The sequence below is a fragment of the Arachis ipaensis genome, chromosome B05 (genome assembly GCF_000816755.2).
Source record: "Arachis ipaensis cultivar K30076 chromosome B05, Araip1.1, whole genome shotgun sequence".
NCBI classification, from domain to species: domain Eukaryota; kingdom Viridiplantae; phylum Streptophyta; class Magnoliopsida; order Fabales; family Fabaceae; genus Arachis; species Arachis ipaensis.
The window spans coordinates 112,200,695-112,223,897 of record NC_029789.2 but is presented as its reverse complement, the minus strand read 5'-3'; the positions used below and the strand labels follow the sequence as shown (position 1 = coordinate 112,223,897).

Below are 23,203 nucleotides of genomic sequence, written 5' to 3'. Positions count from 1 at the left end.
GGTATAAGCTAGAACTGATGGCGGCATTCATGAGAATCCGGAAAGTCTAAACCTTGTCTGTGGTATTCTGAGTAGGATTCAATGATTGAATGACTGTGACGAGCTTCAAACTCGCGAGTGCTGGGCGTTAATGACAGACGCAAAAGGATGAAGAATCCTATTCCAGTATGATCGAGAACCGACAGATGATTAGCCGTGCTGTGACAGAGCATGTGAGCATATTCTTCACTGAGAGGATGGGAAGTAGCCATTGACGACGGTGTTCCCCTACATACAGCTTGCCATAGGAGGACGTGCGTGCGTGAATTAGAAGACAGAGGAAAGCAGAGATTCAGAAGACAAAGCATCTCCAAAACTCCAACATATTCTCCATTACTGCATAACAAGTAACCTTTAATCCATGCTCTCTTGTTTATTCGCAATTCAACTGATCAATATAATTGACTTTCTAACTAAGATTTACAAAGTAACCATAGATTGCTTCAAACCAACAATCTCCGTAGGATTCGACCCTTACTCACGTAAGGTATAACTTGGACGACCCAGTGCACTTGCTGGTTAGTGGTACTAGTTATGAAAAGTGTGATTCATAATTAGTGCACCACCGCTCTAGCACTGGCTGAAGGAGGGATGTTGATACACTTTGTAATTTCATAATTACCAGTCCTTACATATGGTGGTTCTTCAGGATCACGGAGTTGGTATGAATTCTCAATGCCACCAAAATCAAAAATCCGGACTTAGAAATTGGAGTTTCCTTTGTGTGTGAAATATAGCATGGAGTCCAGATTGATTTTGTACATCTGGTAGAACTCCTCCCAGCCACGAGTCAATGCAATTTTGCCACTTTGGAGTTGCGTCCAGAAGCACCGACAGGGGTTATTCCTTCCGTCAGGCACAACCAGGTCCAGGTAGGGGGTACGGTTTGGTAGCTCATTGAGAGTTATAGGTAATGACTGTTAAACATAGGTCAAGTTCTGTCAAAACATCGATAGCATTGCAAAAACTTTAAAATTAAGAGGTGTGTAGTCAAGGGATGTTAATTACCAGTTTGAACATTGATGGCCTTATTACTGGCTTTAGAAACCTCAACTTGTAGTTCTATGTGGTACCGTGATCCATCGCTTGCACTCTCTTACCCTTGTCCTTCGAAGACGTCATCTATGGCAAGTGTCACACAGTGATCAAGTTCAAAAAGGAACAAAATCAGAGTTCATTTAAAAAAACTCATACAGTTGAATCTTTTGATTTAAAATCAACACACATGCATGTTTTTGGAATTGGAAACAAAGCGGTTCAATTTTTTCACATACAGTGCAACTATATTTTGTTGAAATGGTTTACTGTCGTGATCTATTGAATCTTTAACAGAACAATCTTAATCAAACCTAAATGCATAAAATCCTTTTCAGACGAACAAATCAGAAACCCAAATCAGTCACCCATTCATTTAAAAAAGGTTAACTGTCTTATTTTGATTTTACAACGATTACATTTTTACTACATTGACACTACATGCAGATGATGATTAACAACCGATCACTATCAGGATAAGAGTTAGGATAGAGTTTCACCTTGTTTGACATTTTCTCTGAGACGAAGCTGTTGGAGTTGATACCTTTAGCAGCAAATTGTGTGTTAGGTTAGGGTTACTATGAGGAGTATTTTGTGAAGGAAGATGGAAAGTGAATAGTGATTACTGAAGAATACTTATGTTACACGCTTGTGAATGAAAAAAAAATATAAAGTAAAAAATAAGGGATTAAAACGCGGCGTTTAAAAAAATTGAAATTTTAATTTAGCTATTAAAACCTTGCGTTTTTCGATAATCTCCAACAAATATTCCGTTCTATCCTAATAACTCTCCGTAAATCCCTCTCCATCGATTCCCGTTTTCAACGAAAAACTAAATAAAATTTAATTTACCTCCCAAAAAAAAAAGAAATCCTAGAAAAATGAAATTATTAATTGTTTGTTATTAACCCAATTAAGGTTTGCAAAGTTGTTGGAACACATTTTATGACTTAAATAAAATAATTTAATTAATCGGTTTATACGTAACTACTACTATTTCTTTTGAAAATTAAATTCTTCAACATTTGTTATTAGCGAAATTAATGCTAGATTAAAATATAACCGGTAGAAACTCGAAACAAACGTTTTAAAATTTTTAAATTTAAATTCAATTTTTTAAATAATTTGATTACTGGGTATCTTTTTTTCTTTTTTTAAATGCCTGTGACTACCTATTTTGATAACTATTAGTGTTTAAATTTAAATTCTTCAATGAAAATTATTAACCTACATAAAACTAAAAAAATCTTTCATGTTTGAGGCAAAAGTAACTGGGTAAGTTAAAATGTTGAAATCATTTGATTACTTGCTTTCTTGATACCTACTAGTATTTAACAACAACGTGTATTAGCAATGGATAACAATTTCATTTTGAAAACATTTTCTGATTCAATTAAAGGGGATCTCTGCACATTTATAAACGACACATTTCCAAAATATTTTGATAATCAATCAATTAAAGGATATTTTACGTTTTCCAAAAATTAGGATAACACAGAGTTGGCTAATAATAAGTACCCTCGACCACTGATTCGACTTTTGGATTAATTTTACATTAAAAGGTTTAATAAATTCTCAACTAACATAGTAACATAGCAAAAAAAACTGAACAGAAAAAAAGTTACACTCATTAATCAACTATTCTTCGTCTGAACACTTCCTTGGCATCTCCCTCCCTTCAACCACAGCCATCTTCGAAGTAATTAAACAAGAATGGAGCCTGGATTCCGATAAGCATCTTCTTCAATTTTTACTACCTCCTTTGATAGCAGCCGTATCTGTAAAGAATAAAATCGAGCATATTTAAATAACTGCATGCAGAGAATAAGTAAATAAAGAGTCACAAAATGTTTGGCTACTCCCTTCTTTTAGGTTTCAGTCCCCTGTGTTTTATTTGTTGTTGTTTCTTCATGTTGGTTAGGTATGTTAATGCATTAAGGAACATACAACAATCGTACAACCAGTTTTATGTCTTCGGGCTCTTTGCAACAGATGTACGTATATCCACAATTTTTCCTTCTTTCGTTGTTATGATTCTGTTAAAAAACATTTGGAAAACTAACTTGCCATGGTTTTGTCTTGTTCCGCCACAGGATGATGTTGAATTCCCACCTAATATCGTGAATCTATTCAAGTGGTACAGTACCACTGATCTTTATTTAATAGACACTCAAGACAATTGCCTCCACATCACGCCCAAGAGAGACGGTGACAGGTTCTGGATTAAGGGAGCTGATTTAGGGAGGATACGACGCATGTATAGATGATGTTCTTTGCTGAATGTGGAGCTTAGGTACGTTGGCTGGGGAGTATTCTACATGATCGTCAGGGACATTAACCGGAAAGATGAACCTCCGTGTGTCTTTGATGAACTGTATGCGTCGAAGGTGTTGCCTGAACATATTATACAACGCTTAGCTTCGGTGTGCGGTGTTTACTTCAACAAAGAAGCCCAACTTAGAGTCTACCACACCGAGATGTTCCTTAGGAATCACCGCTGGAGCCAACAACAGCAATATTTCGATACTCAGCAGTCAGGGTTAGTAACATCTGACCACTATTTTCTGGTCTAATTTCTCACGTTTTCATGTTTTATGCCTAAATTTTTTTAACTCAACTACAGTGTAAACAAGAGGCAACATAGTGGGGGGCTGAGGCAGGTCCTAGTAAGCGACAGCGACCCGAGACCTCTCCTGACTCGTCCGTCAACCAGGGGTCAACTTAACATATTTATGCAGACCTTTAAAATTTCCTGTGTAGTGTAATTAATCAAAATGTTATTCTGAATGTGTTATTTTGTATGTGATGTTCTGTGTTTGACATTTGGTGACCAGTTGTGATATTCTATGGTTTGTATTTATGGTGCATATCTTGCATTCTATTTTATTGCGACTACGTTTGGTTATAAGCAGTGTATCGACCAAATAGTGACTGCTACTGAATACAAATGATACTGTTTGCACATATCATATATGATGACAATAGTATGTGGGAAAATAATCGATTAGGTTAAGCATTTAACAGAAAAAAAATTTCATGTTAACTGTTAAACAATCAGTTTTGCCATGAAAAGAATTTTAGAGGTTTAGCTATTCTTCTTGTTTAAGATTTGTTTGTGGCCATAACAAAATCATTGTCACAATATTGCATTCCCTCAAGAATGCTGGGTTTATTTGATTTCTTCACTTTGTTATTTGTTAATTGGGGCACTCGCCCGGTTTTGGTTTTTAAAAAGTTAAAAAACAAAAAGGAAATGTACTAGAGTTCCAAAACAAGTATATTGTCACTGGCCCACTTAAATTTCAATTGGAATTTTTTGACATAATGTATAATCCTTTATGTTTTAGAAAGATTTTTTTCTAACAACAGCTTTAGGGCCCACGAAAAAAACTAAAAACTTATACACAAAGTGTCTGCCACATACACCAGTCCGATTTCAAAATGTCCAACTAAAAAAGGTGATATTCAACTAATATATTTTCAAAAAACATTCCCGGTATGTCTCCTACGTTAGTCCCAACAAGTTCAAGTACATCATAATATCTTATGTTTGGGAGGTGGATGGTGAAGGACTCCAAACGACATGAACTTAATTAATGGTCATAGGGTTTGTTATTTCCAATTTAAACTTCATGACCACAGCCGAATAAGGAACCAGATTGATCAAGATTTTATCAACAAAATCCGGTAACATGGAAAGATAATTTAACTTGGATATAAAAAATGACCATATAACGTATAAATCAGCTCCCTTAACAAGTAAAGATTCTAGTGTAACTAAATTATTTTGAAAAAATGACACTAACCTTTATCGTCTATTGTAGACTAATTCACACAGCGATAATGTGTTCATGTCCACCATCTGATCCAACTTTTCATGCCTTGTATGGTATGATGAACAACATTTTTGTCCCCCATGATAATGCGTGAGATTGATGCGTCGTTGAAAAGAACGAAAGCAAAATCACCCGAGTCTTTGTCCCTCCGAGGCATGACTGTCACCCTTTGAACCACATGACCAAACAAGTTGCAGAAAAACTCAGCAATGCCATCTGCAGTGGGCATGGACTCTCGACCGAAGCATACGGTCAGTGTCTTTGGACGTTCCGCGTCATCCAGCTCCTTGCAGACGTACTTTTGCTTTCCCTTATCTTGCTCAGTTTGCCTTCCTCCTTGTTGCATATGCAATCCTCGGCCATTATTATGTCTACTCAATGCCTTTGGTGCAACTGATATGCACTGGTCCTGTGTGTTGAAACGCAATAGTCTTTTAGGATTCCTCTGATACTCCAACCACACGGCATCCATTGTTATGTCGCCTAGAATTCTAGAGCAAATGTTTGAGAGGATATCGGGAATTATCGTTAGGAGGACGGATCTCATCCTATGAACCTGGTATAAGGTGAGCTCAGTTTTTAGCACGTGTCCGAGGGTTTCGAGTTTTCTGGATTTCTCCACAACCCCTGAGAACTCTGAAGATAGTAGGCATTGTAAACAGATGACACATTCCTCGGCAAGACTGTTCATAAACCAGCCCTCCTTTTTTATGGCTGTTTGCACAATACCACTCAGTCCCATGGTCTCCATTGACAGTAGAAATGCCATGACCATCAAGGACTGTTTAACTTCACGGTGAAGGACTTGTGTCAGCATCCTGAATGCAGTTCGATCGATTCCATGGAACATTTCCAAACATTCGATTGCCATGCTTGAGGGCTTCCTTCTAGTATCCATGTTGTATGGGGTAGAATTTGTAAGCATATAGTTTGTAGTTGTAGTTTTTTATGCGTAGACCACCAACTCATTGCCTCCTTCTTGTACGCATGCAGCATGGTCTCCACTTTATTGCACCATGTTCTTGCTCGTAGTCCTAGACTAACCATCACCTACCTAATTGGAATATTATTTAATGGCCTTAATTACATGGTATACAGGTATATAGTATTATGGATACCACTAGGTGCGGTTTATAGTTTCTTCTTGAAATAGAACATGCGATAACTTTATCTAATAAGGAGAAATTGAAATTAAATTGGGTAAACCTCCCCATATTTTATGAATCATACCAAGTTATTTAGCTTAAGCAACTTTAAACCAAAACTGAGTTTTAGTGCTATCGATGTGTTCAGTTTAGGGTTCACGGTTCACTGTGTACGGTTCAATGTGTAACGTTTAGGGTTCACGGTTTATTCGTTAGGTCTTATAGTGAATGGTTTATGGTTTATGGTTTGGCGGTTTTGGGTTCAATGTATACGGTTCAATGTGTACGATTTAGTGACTAGGACTAAGAGTGAATGGTTTCGTGCCTATGGTTTATTGTTTGGCGGTTTCCGGTTCAATGTTTACGGTTTAGTGTTCACGGTTTGGTCGCTAGGTCTTTTAGTGAATGGTTTCGTGTCTATGGTTTATGGTTTGCCGGTTTTTGGTTCAATGCGTATGGTTCAATGTGTACGGTTTAGTGACTAGGTCTTATAATGAATGGTTTCGTGCCTATGGTTTACGGTTTGGCAGTTTCCGGTTCAATGTGTAAGGTTTAGGATTCACGGTTTGATCGCTAGGTCTTATAGTAAATGGTTTCGTGCCTATGGTTTATGGGTTGGCGGTTTCTGGTTCAATGTGTAACGTTTAGGGTTCACGGTTTGGTCGTTAGGTGTCATAGTGAATGGTTTCGTGCCTATGATTTATGGTTTCGCGATTTTGGGTTCAATGTGTACGGTTTAGAGTTAACGGTTTGATCGCTAGGTCTTTTAGTGAATGGTTTCGTGTTCAATGTGTACGGTTTAGGATTCACGGTTTGGTTGTTAGGTCTTATAGTGAATGGTTTCGTGGCCATGGTTTATTGTTTGGCAGTTTTTTCTTCAATGTGTACGGTTCAATATGTACGGTTTAGTGACTAGGTCTTATAATGAATGGTTTCGTGCCTATGGTTTACGGTTTGGCGGTTTCCGATTCAATGTGTAAGGTTTAGGGTTCACGGTTTGGTCGTTAGGTCTTATAGTGAATGGTTTCGTGCATATGGTTTACGGTTTGCCGTTTTCTGGTTCAATGCGTACAGTGCAATGTGTACGGTTTAGTGACTAAGTCTTAGAGTGAATGGTTTCGTGCCCATGGTTTATTGTTTGGCGGTTTCCCATTCAATGTGTATGGTTTAGGGTTCACGGTTTGGTCGTTAGGTCTTATAGTGAATGGTTTTGTGCCTATGGTTTATGGTTTGGCGGTTTCCGGTTCAATATTTAAGGTTTAGGGTTCACGGTTTGATCGCTAGGTCTTTTAGTGAACGGTTTCGTGTATATGGTTTATGGTTTGCCGGTTTTCGGTTCAATACGTACGGTTCAATGTGTACGGTTTAGTGACTAGGTCTTAGAGTGAATGGTTTCGTGCCAATGGTTTATTGTTTGGCAGTTTCTGGTTCAATGTGTACGGTTTAGGGTTCACGGTTTGGTCGTTAGGTCTTATAGTGAATGGTTTCGTGGCCATGGTTTATTGTTTGGCGCTTTCTGCTTCAATGTGTACGGTTCAATGTGTACGGTTTAGTGACTAGGTCTTATAATGAATGGTTTCGTGCCTATGGTTTACGGTTTGGCGGTTTCCGATTCAATGTGTAAGGTTTAGGGTTCACGGTTTGGTCGTTAGGTCTTATAGTGAATGGTTTCGTGCATATGGTTTACGGTTTGCCGGTTTTCGATTCAATGCGTACAGTTCAATGTGTACGGTTTAGTGACTAAGTCTTAAAGTGAATGGTTTCGTGCCCATGGTTTATTGTTTGGCGGTTTCCCATTCAATGTGTACGGTTTAGGGTTCAAGGTTTGGTCATTAGGTCTTATAGTGAATGGTTTTGTGCCTATGGTTTATGGTTTGGCAGTTTCCGGTTCAATATTTACAGTTTAGGGTTCACAGTTTGATCGCTAGGTCTTTTAGTGAACGGTTTCGTGTATATGGTTTATGGTGTGCCGGTTTCCGGTTCAATGCGTACGGTTCAATATGTACGATTTAGTGACTAGGTCTTAGAGTGAATAGTTTCGTGCCAATGGTTTATTGTTTGGCGGTTTCTGGTTCAATGTGTACGGTTTAGGGTTCACAGTTTGGTCGTTAGGTCTTATAGTGAATGGTTTCGTGGCCATGGTTTATTGTTTGGCGGTTTCTGCTTCAATATGTATGGTTCAATGTGTAGGATTTAGTGACTAGGTCTTATAATGAATGGTTTCGTGCCTATGGTTTACGGTTTGGTGGTTTCCGGTTCAATGTGTAAGGTTTAGGGTTCACGGTTTGGTCGTTAGGTCTTATAGTGAACGGTTTCGTGCATATGGTTTACGATTTGCTGGTTTTCGGTTCAATGCGTACAGTTCAATGTGTACGGTTTAGTGACTAAGTCTTAGAGTGAATGGTTTCGTGCCCATGGTTTATTGTTTGGCGGTTTCCCATTCAATGTGTACGGTTTAGGGTTCACGGTTTGGTCGTTAGGTCTTATAGTGAATGGTTTTGTGCCTATGGTTTATGGTTTGGCGGTTTTTGGTTCAATATTTACGGTTTAGGGTTCACGGTTTGATCGCTAGGTCTTTTAGTGAATGGTTTCGTGTATATGGTTTATGGTTTGCCGGTTTCTGGTTCAATGCGTACGGTTCAATGTGTACGGTTTAGTGACTAGGTCTTAGAGTGAATGGTTTCGTGCTAATGGTTTATTTTTTGGCGGTTTCTGGTTCAATGTGTACGGTTTAGGGTTCACGGTTTGGTCGTTAGGTCTTATAGTGAATGGTTTCGTGCCTATGGTTTACGGTTTGCCGGTTTTCGGTTCAATGCGTACGGGCTAGGGTTCACGGACTAGTTACTATATTTTAGATTGAATGGGTTCGTGCCTATGGTTTATGGTTTGTCGATTTCCGGTTCAATGCGTACGGTTCAATATGTACTGTTTAGTGACTAGGTATAAGGTCTTCGAGTTAATGGTTCCAGTTTTTTAGTGAGTAGAATCAATGTTATGCTACTATCAATTATACTAAAAAAGTTCCAAACACATTACTAATAGTTAGTTGTAAGTTTCGTTATTTTCTTTCGGGGAAGGAAGTGCTTTGCGATGAGGGATGGGAAGTTCAGTCTCCTATAAGTAATAGGCAACGGGCTTAAAGGTGGAAAGCAAAAAAGTCATTAGGCAATAAATTAGATGATGAGTGTCCATGACAAACGAAAAAGCAAAGAAGTGTGTGGGAGACAGGTAATGTTATACACGTAGTTAATGAAAAGGAATATAACTCATAGGAAATGGAAAAAAAATTTCCCTTTTCTCGAGCTATCAGCAAATACGTGTATGATTTTCATACTAACCTTTTTGAGTGTTTAGCCGTCGCATTAAACTTTGTTGTGGACTAAATCTTTGACCGGGTGTGTGATAATAAGAGATAACAATAAACACAATTCTGTTATATGAGCATATTACTTTATGAGAAGTAATTGATTAAACTTAATGGAGACAAGCATTCATTACGAAAATTAAAACAAATCTTCCAGTAACCGATTGGTTAAAGAAAAAAAATAGACGGTTACCAGAAAACTTTTATTAGCTTTGACTACATCAATGTAAATAAACTAATGTATTGAGCTGAATAACTTCAAGTAGTTCCAAAAGATGGAGACTTCGACTCAACAAAAATAAAAATAAAAAAAAGGTTGGAGCCTTATCTTTTACCAATCAGAAAAAAGAGTTTTATGTAAATTATTTTTTTGCAAAACTTTAGGAATATAAACTAGATACGTAAACTGCCTCATATATTAGAGGTCTACAACCAAATATCAATCAGTTGTCAAAACTCCTTTGAATAGTAGGGACAACCTACCATGTTTGTTATTCTTTTAAGAAATTGTGCTTGCTAGTGGAGTGCAACTCATTAACTGTACATGTTGCAGTATTTTTCATGTTTTTTTTTAATAAAAAAATTAAACAGCTATAACACCCAATGGCTGCCAGAGAGAAGCGACGCTCAACACAAAAAATAGAAAAGGGAGACGACGAAGCCAAAAAAGAACAAAGTAGAAAAATCTCAAGAAAAGTTGTCGACAAGGAAGTGATAGAACTGTCATCAAGGTTAGAATTAAATTATATTTCGACAAACTAGTAATGTCCTTTTAAACCGGTTCCGAATATAAAGTATTCATATTTTTTAGTTTTGTTTTTCATAGTCTCCGAGAAAGCACCATGCATGACCAGCGACTACATATAAATTTTAACGGTGGAGCCGGCAAAGAGATAGGCGATGACTTCGGTAAAACTACAGTCGTAGAAGGTTCCCTAAAAGAAGTGGTAACACAAATGTCGACGATGATGAATACACTTTCAAACCTGATTGCTTCCCAGACCAAGACGTGTTATCCTGTGTTTGGAACTATGCCACAAACGATTAATCTTCGGAATGGTCTGCCCGATAACTTCAACCCTACAGTAATGCCTGTGATCATGAGTGGATTCAGCATGCCATCCGGTACTCTTGAGAGAAATCTGGATTCCTCCAAGAAGATTAGATCCAACATGTCCAGCATTCATCAAGCCGCGGATTCAATATCGCATATAGCTACAAAGTGTTGTTCAATGTCTCCGAAGTATGAACAAACACCGCCAGATGATTATGTTATTCGCCAAAGTTTGTTCAGCGATGATGGTACTGGAAAGAAGACAGCTACAGAACCAGTTATAACGAGTAGCTTAGACAAGGCTGTATATGTTAGCTACTTCAACCCGGCTGACAGAAAATTGCCACTAGCGAAGGAAATCGCAAAGATACCTGCGGTGGGTTATATCATGTTAAGTAAGTGTTAAAGATTTGTTGTTCTAATTAACTATTAATAACTAACGGCTTAGTTTTCGTTTTATCAGTGGACGCCTGTTCTGTTCCGTCCCCCAGCTGATATCGCACTGTGCAAGGATGAAGTTTTAGTCGTAACCTACGTCTTTGGTTCAGATCTGGAGGATGAAGAATTGAATTCGGAGATAATCTCACAAACAAACTTGTGGCACGCTAATAGGAGAGTCATGTATACTCTACTGCCAAACAAACCATTGGTGGATGAGGTATGGATTTTTCAGGCATTAGCATTCGTTAATTTCATAAATGAAATTCCTAACATATAAAATAATTTTAATAAGGGAATATATGTTTATATTTTTTCTTATTGGCCGTCAAACAACGAACGATAAAGCAGATCATAAACCTGACATCAAGCATGCTCATGTGTGATGCACGCAAGGACACCGGTTTTCCCTGCTTGTGGTTTTTACCAACTACATTTTCAGTGAGTGAAAACCATTAAGAGATTCTCCATCTCCTGGTTTCCATTGATTTTATACATGTTCATGAAAAATCAAATTTCAGCAATTTGCCCTTAATTGGACTCACTCCCCCAAAGACTTTGAAACGCTATTACGCTGAGGAATACATGTGAGAGTTTGAATCGTTATGCAAGGTAAGTTTCTAATTTAATTATCGTAATATATGATAATGTAAGTAAAGAATGCTTATTCCAATATAACTTATTTATGTATTTTTTTGTTAGATTTTTGTTCCAATGAATGAGGATAACATGCACTGGTACCTGCTTGTAATTGACATTGAAAAAAGACACCTAATATTACTGGATTCTAAACCATGCGTCTCAAGCAGAACCAGGCACCGTCGTTGTGCGAAGCTAATGGTAGTGTTTCAAAATTTCTAATAGGCGGAAATAAATTCTAAATTGCTTGAACAGGCAGCGGACTTGACACTTGAAATAAATTTTACTTTGATTACAGGCACTGTTTATTGAGGAGATGCTTGATGACTCGACCTTCTATGCTAACCAAACAACACACAGACCAGTAATTTCGGAATATCATATAATACACCCTGCAGAGATTGGCGAGCAAAACGATGACTCGTAAGAAACCTTATAAGTTTTTATTGCTTGTTGAATTCTGAATTACTGAGAGACATCAATGAATTTGCTAACGTGTGATGAAAAAATTTTCCTTTTGCACAACTAAAAGAGACCGTTAACATATTTATTGACGTTGTTATTGTGCTATACATTGCTTTTCCTGCCAGCCTTGGTTAAGGAAGATAATATTTTTTACAGTACCATTCCATCTGCTATGATAATGTACCCTTAGAAATTAAGTTGGTTATAGACTTCAATAAACTTTTTTTAAATATACAAGGAATGATTGTGGAGTTTGGGTGACAACCTGGATGAGGGAGTGCCAATGGAGGAGTAACTACAATATTAAGATAATTATAAAATAAAATTGGTTTCATGCTTTCATATATTATCTCAAAATTTTAATCTAACCTATGCGTCTGAATTTTTTTTTTCGCTTATGTAAATGAAAGTACTAGATTACGGCTGGCTATTGATCTGGTCATGAATCCGTTCAATTTGAAATCCCAGGAAGTCCTTGAGGCAGCAAAGAAATACTACAACGAAATATCTAAAAAGGAAGAGCGATTGGTTAAGGGGATAGGAAATATGCTCTGAGTTATTTATACCTAAGGCATTAAAATAGTTGTGTCCATTGCATAGACTTTTAATTCTTTAATGCTTGCAATAACTTATTCTGATTATGTTATTTGAAGTACTTTATGTTAATTTTCGATTTGGGTTTTGTGTTGCACTTACTGATTGAGAAAAAGCTACTGGGTCGTAAAAATTATGATTATGTTATTTGAAGTACTTTATGTTAATTTTTGAATGGAACACCACATTTTGTTATGTTAATAAAAAAAGGATTGAATGATTTCCTATATTTTGTAAATCAATTAAGTAAACATGATTTCAATAATTTACCTAAATATAAACACAAGATTAAACTTATTATATTTTTTTATTTTATTTTGTGTAACCTTCGTTATGTTTATTCATTTAGTGATACGTATACCAATGAATGGTTATTAAACTACATTTACCTTTACCAAAACAAGAGTAATACAATTCAAATAGAGTTTATTATGTGTATTTATTATTCAGTTTAGATTTTCGAAAAGGTTTGATTAGTGATGAGGTTTGAATCCTAATGGATGGCTTTAAGATATCCCTTCAACTTCATATCCAACCGGTATGACGTTTGGTTTTACCCTTTTTAAAAGTAAAACTTGACTTCCTAAAAAAAATCATTTGACAACAATATTTTAAACCCTCTTCTAATTCACTCACCGCACCTATCAACTTCAGAAACTAGTCACTAATCTTAGCAAACAAAGATGGAGCCAGAATTTCGGTAAGCATATAACTATTATCTGCTTTTTGTTCAATTTTTTTTCACATACATGACCATCTGTCTTTGCATGGTTTGTTCTTTTTAACATTGATTACTTCTCAACTTTCGGTTCTGTCCTTCCATGGTTTCTTATTTTTAACAATGCTGACTTTTCATTTTTTGGTTCGTGGTGGCTAGTTACGTCAATGCCTTAAGGAACGTAAGAAGATGCCCTGACCAGACTTTCGTCCTAAACCTATTCCCAACAGATGTAAGTTTATTTCAGACACCGCAGACGCTACTTCTTTTTACGTTTTTTTATCTAATTTTTTTCAAAATCTGTTTAACATCTAATTTTGTTTCTCTGACTATAGGAAGATGTAAGGTTTTCACAGCACATTGTATGGAACTTTTCGTTCTTTACAACCAGTGATCTCTACTTCATAGACAGACAAGACAACTGTCTCCATATCCACCCAAACAGAGACGGTGATAAGTACTGGATCAAAGCAGCCGACATAGGGAGGATAAGATCTCTCTATCGACCAACTCCACGGCTTATTCTGGAACTCAGTTACGTAGGTTGGGGTATCTTCTACATGCTTGCATGGGACAATACTCATTCGGAAGAAATGTCCAGAGCCGTTAATGAGATATATGCCTCCAACGTATTGCCGGACCAAATCAAATAGTGGCTGACGGACAGATGCAAGGTACACTTCAACAAGGATGCACAGGTGGCTGCGTTTGAGACCGAAAGGTTATTACGCCGGCAGCATCGGAGGCAACAAGGTTCACCACCGCGTTCTCACGAGTCAAGGTAACAATAACTTGTTTACTTAGGAAATTAAATTTACAGCCTTTTTTATATTCATTGTTGTATAATAAATTTTCCAAAATTACTGCAGGTTCAACCGCCGTCAACAGGGGGGAGGTGCAGTGGCAGGACCTAGTAGGAGGTATGGAAGAAATTTGCCGTATGACTCTTCCGACTCATCTGTGAACCAGAGAACACCATCATCGTAGGACAGAACATGACAAATTAATTTGTTTAAGGTTTATTGGTGAACTAATATTTTGTAATAGTGTTTTGGTAGCCATGTCTATATGTACATGTTTACTTTTGTGGACATCTTCGATTAGTATTCTGTGTAATAGCTTTAATTTTTTGAATATAAATTATCGTGTTGGAAATCGTTATTTTGTTAATGTATATACATCTATTGGTTTATTTTTTATCAACTCTCACACAAGTCTACCATCAGAAGAATTTTTTTATTCCAGTCATTATTTGTAAGAAAATTTGGTAACAAATACTTTTTCATGTGAAAAACTTGACTGTTGTTTTCCTGTGGCTACATGGATGAGGGTGTGGCAGTGGTAACTGGTAACATCCTAATTAGGTATTGGAAATACTTTATGCTGAATCTGCGAAAATGATTAAATTGGGAGTAACATGGTTTTCTTTAGGATGAGGGGTTGTAATGGTGTGATAAGGCCAACAATATTGAAAATCAAGTAAACAGATGAGTGACTATATTAGCAAAATAAAACTTAGCAAGATAAGGTAAATACACATGCAAGACACATAGGGAAAATTGGCGGCTGCTTCTAATTTCAAACTAAATAAACAAAAAATCAAAGATAAGCTTATTGGAGTATGTTGGAATTCCAACGGAATTTATTTACTAGGATAGGCAAAAACTTTGGTAGACGAGACAAATTTAATGGTACACAACACCTAGTTCAAACTGGTTACGATAACACTGGTAAATACAATATTCTGCCACATCAATTCTCGTTGGATGCAACATCTCACACAATTAATAAGTTAGAGAAATTTAGGTTCATTACTTAAAAGAGAGCAACAGACTTCAACCATACAAAAACTACAAAATAAACACAACCGAAAATCAAGACTACGAAACGCGCGTCTAGTAAAATGACTAAATTCCAACTTCCCTTGCCGATTATTCCGGATGAACTGCTACAAGAAATCTTCCTGTGAAGTAGTGCCAAAGCTGTAGGGAGATGTATGTGCTTGAATAAATTCTGGCACCGACAGCTACGCCAACCAGAGACATGCATACAACACATGCGAAGGCAGAAAGTGTTAGATCAACATGTTTTGTTTCATGTTGGATACCCACAACTGTTAATGGGTTCAGATTCACTATATATAGTGAATGCTGCTTCTGGAGAAGAAGTGCATGTTCAGCAACCTTTCGGAGTTGGCATCCATGGGTGGTTTCGTATTGTGGGAGTGTCAAACGGGAACATATGTTTCAAGTTCTCCCGTGAACAAGACGAAACAAGATTTTTGGTATGGAATCCGACAACACAATGCTCTAGAGAAATTTTCGACCCCCACAGGGACCACGGTAGATCGTATTTCCCAGTATATGGTTTCGGTCATGTACCAAACTCAGATGCATACACAATCATACATATGTGCAAAAGGGACATAGCTGATGCCTACGTTTTTTTCTCTAGATATTGTTCAAGGCGTTCTACATGGTTTCACTGCGTTGATTGTCTCCCTGGTGTAGAAAAAATTGACCCTAACTCTGTTTTTAATAATGGTCATGCGTATTGGATAACTGGTACAGGAGATAGCTATGCTACACCCAAGTCTGTTTTATGTTACAGTGTTGAAGATGAATCATTTAGTGAGGTGTCTATTCCAGTAGGTGCAATATATACCGTTCACAATTTACTAACCCACAAGGAAAAAGTTTCACTTCTCGCTCATACACACAATGAATTTGGTTATGTCGCAACAATTTGGCACTTGAATGAAGACGACAGTGGAAACAGAATATTAGAGCAATACTGTAGGTTTGCGAGTCGAAGCATCAGAGAAAATCCAATACTATTCGTGGATGATAACCTACTTTTGTTGGTGAACAATTCAAAGGAAAGAGAGTTACTCGTCAATTACAGGTACAGAGAGCTTGTGTTGACAGAATATGACATCGAACATGGCACTAGAAATCTATTGGTGAGAAGGGCATGGCGATACCCAGAAATGCCACACCCGATCACAGTAAGGTCTACACTCAAGTATTTTACAGGGATGTTTCCTGTCTAGAAATAATTGACATTTAGATCTACTCTGACTACATGTATTGTGGAACTTGGTTGAAACTCTATGTTTAGTATTCCGGTTGATGTTAATTATGTTTTTTTTTGTTAATGAAATCCCCAGAACTGTTATGACACTGGTTAATTCCTAGTGTTTTTTCTTTCAGTTTGTCTTTACTAGTGTATGTTTTACATTGGTTTGAAAGAGCCAAAATTAAGAGAAATGGTTGCATAACAACTTCAATCTATCTAATTCGATGTGTCATGTAGTGTTCCTCATGTACAGGAGATTTATAATAGTGTTATTCTGTTTCTAACCATCCTAGTATAGGGATTATGTGAGAAATATCAGTTAACCTACTAACATTTTACGCGAATATTCAATCAAGAAATGCTATTCCAAAAAAAGATTGATCAAATTAACGGTTAACACACACATGAATGGAATAAATAGTTACCTGGAAAAACTTGGTTTTCTTTTAAAATTCCGGAGAGAGTTGGGCTTAACCGGTTTCAAGCCAGTTGTTGCATTAATCCTCACTTGAATTATCAACTAATTGTTTTTGTAGCTGGCCCAAATTGATAGATAGCCCACTTTACTTTTAGAGAGACTTGAACTACCAAAAAATAAATGTCTTTCCAGGTTAGTTGACCGAGCCCAATCCCAAGTATGACAGAAAGACTAAATATTCAGTTAATTAAAGTAACTAATGCTGGGGAAAAAAATTTCGATGACCTTTGATCATATACTATGTTACACCTTAATACCTAACCAGAACTCATCCGGGATAATCGTGAATCGAGACAATTCGACCTATAATTCGACCAAAGTTTTCCTATGTAACACGATTCGACCAAAAAAGACGACATATAAACAGACATATAAACGGGCAATGTTACAAGACAAACTTACATGATGGCCCTGGGTTTCAGGAGAACAATTGTATACACCACTGCTTTGTTGGACGATGGCAGAACCTAGCCCAGTGCACAGTAAAACCTGCAATAAGCCATATACTCGTTGAATATTACTTTATAAGAAGAAAAACAGAGCAACCCAGTACATGGTAACTTGGTAAGACCTGCAATAAGCCATTAGCACTCCATAAACAAACTCCAGGTTGCACTCTACCTCCACGGCCACGTCTCTGAAATGATCAACCCATTAGCACTCGTTCATTTACTTTGGCATATAGAGTAATAGGAATTCAATCACGTGCATGAAGGGGTGAATAAAGTCAAACAAATTGAGCAAACAAAGGATTCAGCAATAATGGGAAGTTATGGTTTTTTAAAAAGTCAGATCTTTCAATTGGAGTATTATACATCATGTGCAAGGGTATAAAGATGATGATCTACAACTTCAATACCTGATGAGATGAAGCCTTTAAAATCCATTATGTTAACAGACAGGCTAGCTTATTTTAAGCATCATAGCTGCTCTCCTTTGCTGAACAATTGATGTGTATTAGAACAAAGCAGTGGTCATTCATCATGATCAAATAAACTACAAGTGTTAAGATTTATTTAGGTTCAAGGGATTAGAAATTTGGAAACCTATGTAGGAAATTTTCTGAAAGGAAAGCAATTAAACTTGACTAACAAGTTGCAATTCAACAAATTTCCAAAGCCTAACATAACATTCTAGTTTACTTTCAGCTTCTTCATTCTCTGACAACTTAAACTTTATGCTGCACACTAGTATATAAGAAGAAAAACAGATCTTGTCAATTATCTATTGTGGTGGCTACATGATTTGTCATGGAAGTCACCAAATCATCGGTGTATATTGTCATGCCATTCTCCTTCCTACTCTTACAGAATTGCCGAAGATTGAGTTATAACATGACTGCAATCTTAAGCATTCGTTTCACTAATAAAAAGGTTGCTATTTTCTGGTATTCAGGCTGACTTACTACAACATATTAGCCTTCATATGCTACTGAAATTAGTAGGGAACTTTGATAACTAAGTCACAAAAATAAATACCATAAAATATATACGTATCTATAGGTAAAACATAATCAAATTCCAACCATGTTGCCCATATCAAATAAACGACATCGACAATTTTTGCTTTAAAAGCTTCAAGCAATTGTGTGTCTACATTCTAGCAGAAAAATTCTGAAAGAAGGAAATTATTCTTAAGTTTCTCAACCTAATAGAGGTGCTTCAGGTTCCGGTTTTGATCTAATGGTTAGACTTTGTTGATGAAGCCTCCTTCTCTCTTGCAGCTGCTTCTCTAGTCTTCTTCCTCAACTCTCCTTGTATACTTTTCCTGTTCAGTAGCTTCTCTAGGTTTACTATTTTTTTCCTCTACATGTGCTATCAGGTTATCCATTCCGAAATGTTCTTCAACATGATTCTGCTTCCCATCACTCGATCCCCTTGTAGCCTCCCCCTCTCTGACCCTTACAATATGGTCATCAACACAGAGAAAGAATTTGCAATGTGCTTCTGTCACCTAAATCAAATAGAACACAATGAATGTATGGTTGTACAAAATACTCCAATTCAATCTAATCCACATATGTGACTGTAAATAATCCCTAAAGGCTAAATCTTAAAAATCCTTTCAAATTTTAAAGCAATTTTTTTATATCATATCAGGTTCTATGTCAATTCATGCCTCAATCATTCTTCAAAATTAACCAGCACCAATATCAAATTATATACAATATCAACCCAATTTAACAGCAAATCGCTTACAAAATCAAATCATTTTCATAACCAATAGGCATGCCATTCCAAACAATTCAAAATCACATCCACAACAACTTGAGCTAGGGAAAATAACCAAAATTTATATTCTAAACCTCCATTCCAAAAATTCAAAATCAACCAAAATTTAGCATAAACTTAGTGATCATACATGAAGAATTGCGTGCTTACCTTTAACAATGGGCATCCAAAAAATAGCCTATTCGGGTTAGTGTCTATCTTAGACATGTAACAGATGGCATATTTTTCGCAGAAGTATTTTGGGGCCACACCATCTTTTACATTCCCAGGTTGCAGCGAAATTGAACTTGCATATCCAGCTATCAGTTCCTGTTGTCCGCCGGCTTCGACTATGCCTCGTCTCGTGTTTGAGGAGCATGCATCACTGGCCATCAATCTGATTAACATTAAACACAACCATGAATAAATATTCTCAACTATTGCATTCAAAATTGAAACAATCTACTTCGATGAACGGTTATTAAAGAAAGTGAATAACAGAACAAATCATGCAAATTTGGTTGTTAAAATTGACAACTGAAACAAACGAATTAGCTACAGGAAGAAACAGTAGTCCTTACAATGGTTTTTCGAGAGGGTTTTTCTCGTGGGTCGCCGGAATCTTTTCTGCCTAGGGGATGAGTTACGTTCTTCAACGGTTTCGTAAATACTTCACTCTGCCTGTGAGTCACAATAAAGGACACCCGCGTAACCCTAGACGAAGAAGCAGTAGGCAGGATCTTCGATGGGGTTCGAAAAAGTCGATTCACTAACGATGAGTCACCGAAGAAATCAGAAAAATGAGGTAGAAAAAGAGGCTGTGGACATTAAAGCGGTTTTTGAGGGAAGGTTTTGCGAGTGAGTCGCCGGAAAAATCAAACGCTTCACCTACAGGAATGGTTGGAGGAGCAGTGAGGTCGAAGAGGAATCTGTGGACATTACAGGGGTATTAGGGGAAGGTTTTTCGAGTGGATCGCCAGAAAAATCACACCCATCATCTATAGGAAGGGTAGAGAAGAAGGAGTAGTGGATACAAGGGTACAAGAAGCAGTGAGGTTGAAGAAGAAGCAGTTCCTTCGAACTGTATTTTGAGAGGTAGAAGAAGAAGAAGAAGTTGTACACATTGAAATGGTATTTGGAAAAGGTTTTAATTTGTATGGTATTTGGGGAGGAATTTGTAAAATCAATTATTTGTATATTGTACCCATTTATGTTACAGTATAAATACTTAGTGTGGTATAATGTAAATACTATAAAATACAATGTAGTGTAAAAGTATTTAATGAATCAATTAATGAAAGATTAAAAATTTTTTTGATCAATGACTGAGATAATGACACATGTGTAAAGGTAACTTACCCACAAAATTACCATAGATTTGAAAGAAATCACCCTTAAAAAAACCGAAAAAAAAAAACTCCTAAGGTCTTCACCACCTAGCTACTACACCTTAGACAGTTCCTGTATATATATCAGTAGATGTTTTTTCTTTTTCTTTTTTTTTTTTAAAAAAAACCTTAACTAAAGACTAGGAAACAGCAGATTTAAATTCTTTTAATAAATACATTAAAACTTTAAATTTTTATATAAATTGTCTAATTAATAACTTTAATATATGTGTTTATTAGAACAAGTGTATATTAAAAACATATAATATAGAACAAGGACATGACACGCGATCCTAATAATTCATACTGAATAGTGTAAGTATTATTTGTTAATGCATATTGAATGATCTTAAATGTGAGCATCATTATTGCATGGACCACCATTGCTAACTCAGGTGCAGTCATCAGCTGTCTCTTTTTAAGGCACCCAACCTTCAAATGCAGGTTATATTCTAAAATTTATAAGACAAGTGATGAGATAGTGACGAAGGATTTTAGGTTTCTTTACAGATTCGGTGAATATGTTTCCTCTTCATTTCTCCTATTGCATAATGTTCATCGTCGACAACACACTGACGGAACCTGAAAGCTCTCTCTCTCTCTTTCTCTCTAATATTGCATCTCTATTATCCTCACTTTCAACATCACTTCTGCATGTAGCTACTAATGACTTTATTAATTAATTAATACACTTCTCGAATGAAATCAGTTTTCTGCTTCAATTAGGTGACTAATATTTTGACTAAAAAATAATAATCTCCTAACTTGCATTTCCTTTATTAGTGTACAAAATTTTAATTGTGTGCCATCTCATTTTAAAAAAATATAATCACCTATTATAGTTTTTTTAACCTATGCGACAAAAATATAATTGGTGTTATAAGTATAAATTAAATTTTTTAAATGTAACAGCCAATGAGTTATAATTCAAATAACATAATCTTTCCATACTTACCTAAAAAACTACGGGTTTCAATTTTTTTATTTTCGGTAAAAAAAATTAATACAAGAATAATCCATGTATTATAAATAATTCAAGCTTTTATTTATATTTCTACTAACTATATATATATATATATAAAAGATTTTTTTATAATATTTATAAAAAAACATCTATCTATCTATCTATTAGATTTAGAACTTCACTTTTTTTTTTATTTATAAATAATTTACAATGGTCAAAAAAATAAAACTAGAAATAGGCTACAGTAACCAGGGATTTAATAAGTTTAGGACATTATGAATTCAAAATTGATTGGCAGCCATAATTAATTAATGTTAAAAGCAAATTATTTTGTTCAAGTGAGATGAGTTGTGGCATATTGAAGAAAAGCAAGACACATTATTGTTTGTTTGAAAGGGCAGAGAGTAGAGAGATATAAACGAAAGAAATAATAATTGTGACACAGCACGCAGCAAGACAAAGCACGGCGTAAGTGACGGAGAAAATTACTGTGAAAGCTGCAAGAAAGAGAGGATAAGCTAGCATCTTCATGATTTCTTCTACCTTTTTTCTTTTTAATTCACGAGTTCTTGAACGATGGAAACAACTAAAAAAAGAGTATAGCAGGCTGCCCTTTCTTTTTAAAGAAGGGTTGATAGATTGAAGAAGATGAAAGATTAATTAAAGTAGCACTTAATTTGCACAGATAGATCTCACTCACCACTTTAAACATTCTCTCATTCATTTATTTATCTCATGTACGGTTTCATAATTATTATTAACAGTCGGTGACATCCAAAACTACTGCTTCTGTCTCTTCATCAACTTTTATAATATCAAACCTCTTCTAAATTCTTTTATTCAAATTATTATTCTTTGCCTCTTATTATTATGCACACTAACAATGCTAAACAGAACTTTTTTTACAATTAATTAGGGGTATTTTAATATATTAAAAAATCAAAACCTTTTTCTCAAATTTTTTCCGCTTTACTGCATTTAAGATTAAGATATAACTAAGGCCCTGCATTGCTCTCTTTCTCAAGCTGTTTCAGTTTTGTGGCCCTATATTATACTCATCAATCACCAAGATCCAACAGCATCTCAAAGCCCTTTCTCTCTCTCTGATCCCGAGAGGCATTAAAGTCTGAAGAGTACATTAGACTGACTAGGATGATTACATGCATTAAAGTGTGTAGTGAATTGCAACCATAGAAATTTCGTAACGGAGAAAAATATGTATCCATATGTACATAGCAAGATTAATTATTGTGTTTAAGCTAGCTATGAAGAAACGATGTTTGGATTCTCTGTTGAAAAAGGAATGTGAGGTATAACGAAGGTAGTTTTACTGGGGATCAGTGTTTCAGGAATCAGGATCAAAGAAAAATTTGATCTCATATGTACTGTCTTTTTTATCAGTGTTGTGAATATCTTTTGTCAAAGACTATAGATTATGCGTTTGCAATTTGATAATGTCTTTTGATCAGTTTGTGCAAATACAAAAGTACTGAAATGAAAAAGTAGGGGGACCCGGAGAGACTCAGTGACTTGTGAGCCAAAGCCTGTATCCTCTGTACCATTTCCCATTTTTCCTTTTCCATTTTTGTTTGTGTTTTTTGTGGGGCTTAATGCTCTTTAAAGCTCCAATGCCTTCTTTTATAAACTGCTTTTATCATTAAATAAGTGAACTTTCAATCTTGTCTCTTATCAAATATATATATGGTAAAAAAATATACAGTAAAACCAAAATATATATATGGAAAAAAAATGAGAATT

The 23,203-nt window shown here is 36.0% G+C and overlaps 1 protein-coding gene across 1 annotated transcript; it reads right to left on the bottom strand.

The window, feature by feature from the left end:
• On the bottom strand, positions 4,924-5,808 carry LOC107640890. The gene has a single exon (XM_016344394.1). The coding sequence runs from the start codon at positions 5,806-5,808 to the stop codon at positions 4,924-4,926; it is 885 nt and encodes a 294-aa protein (XP_016199880.1).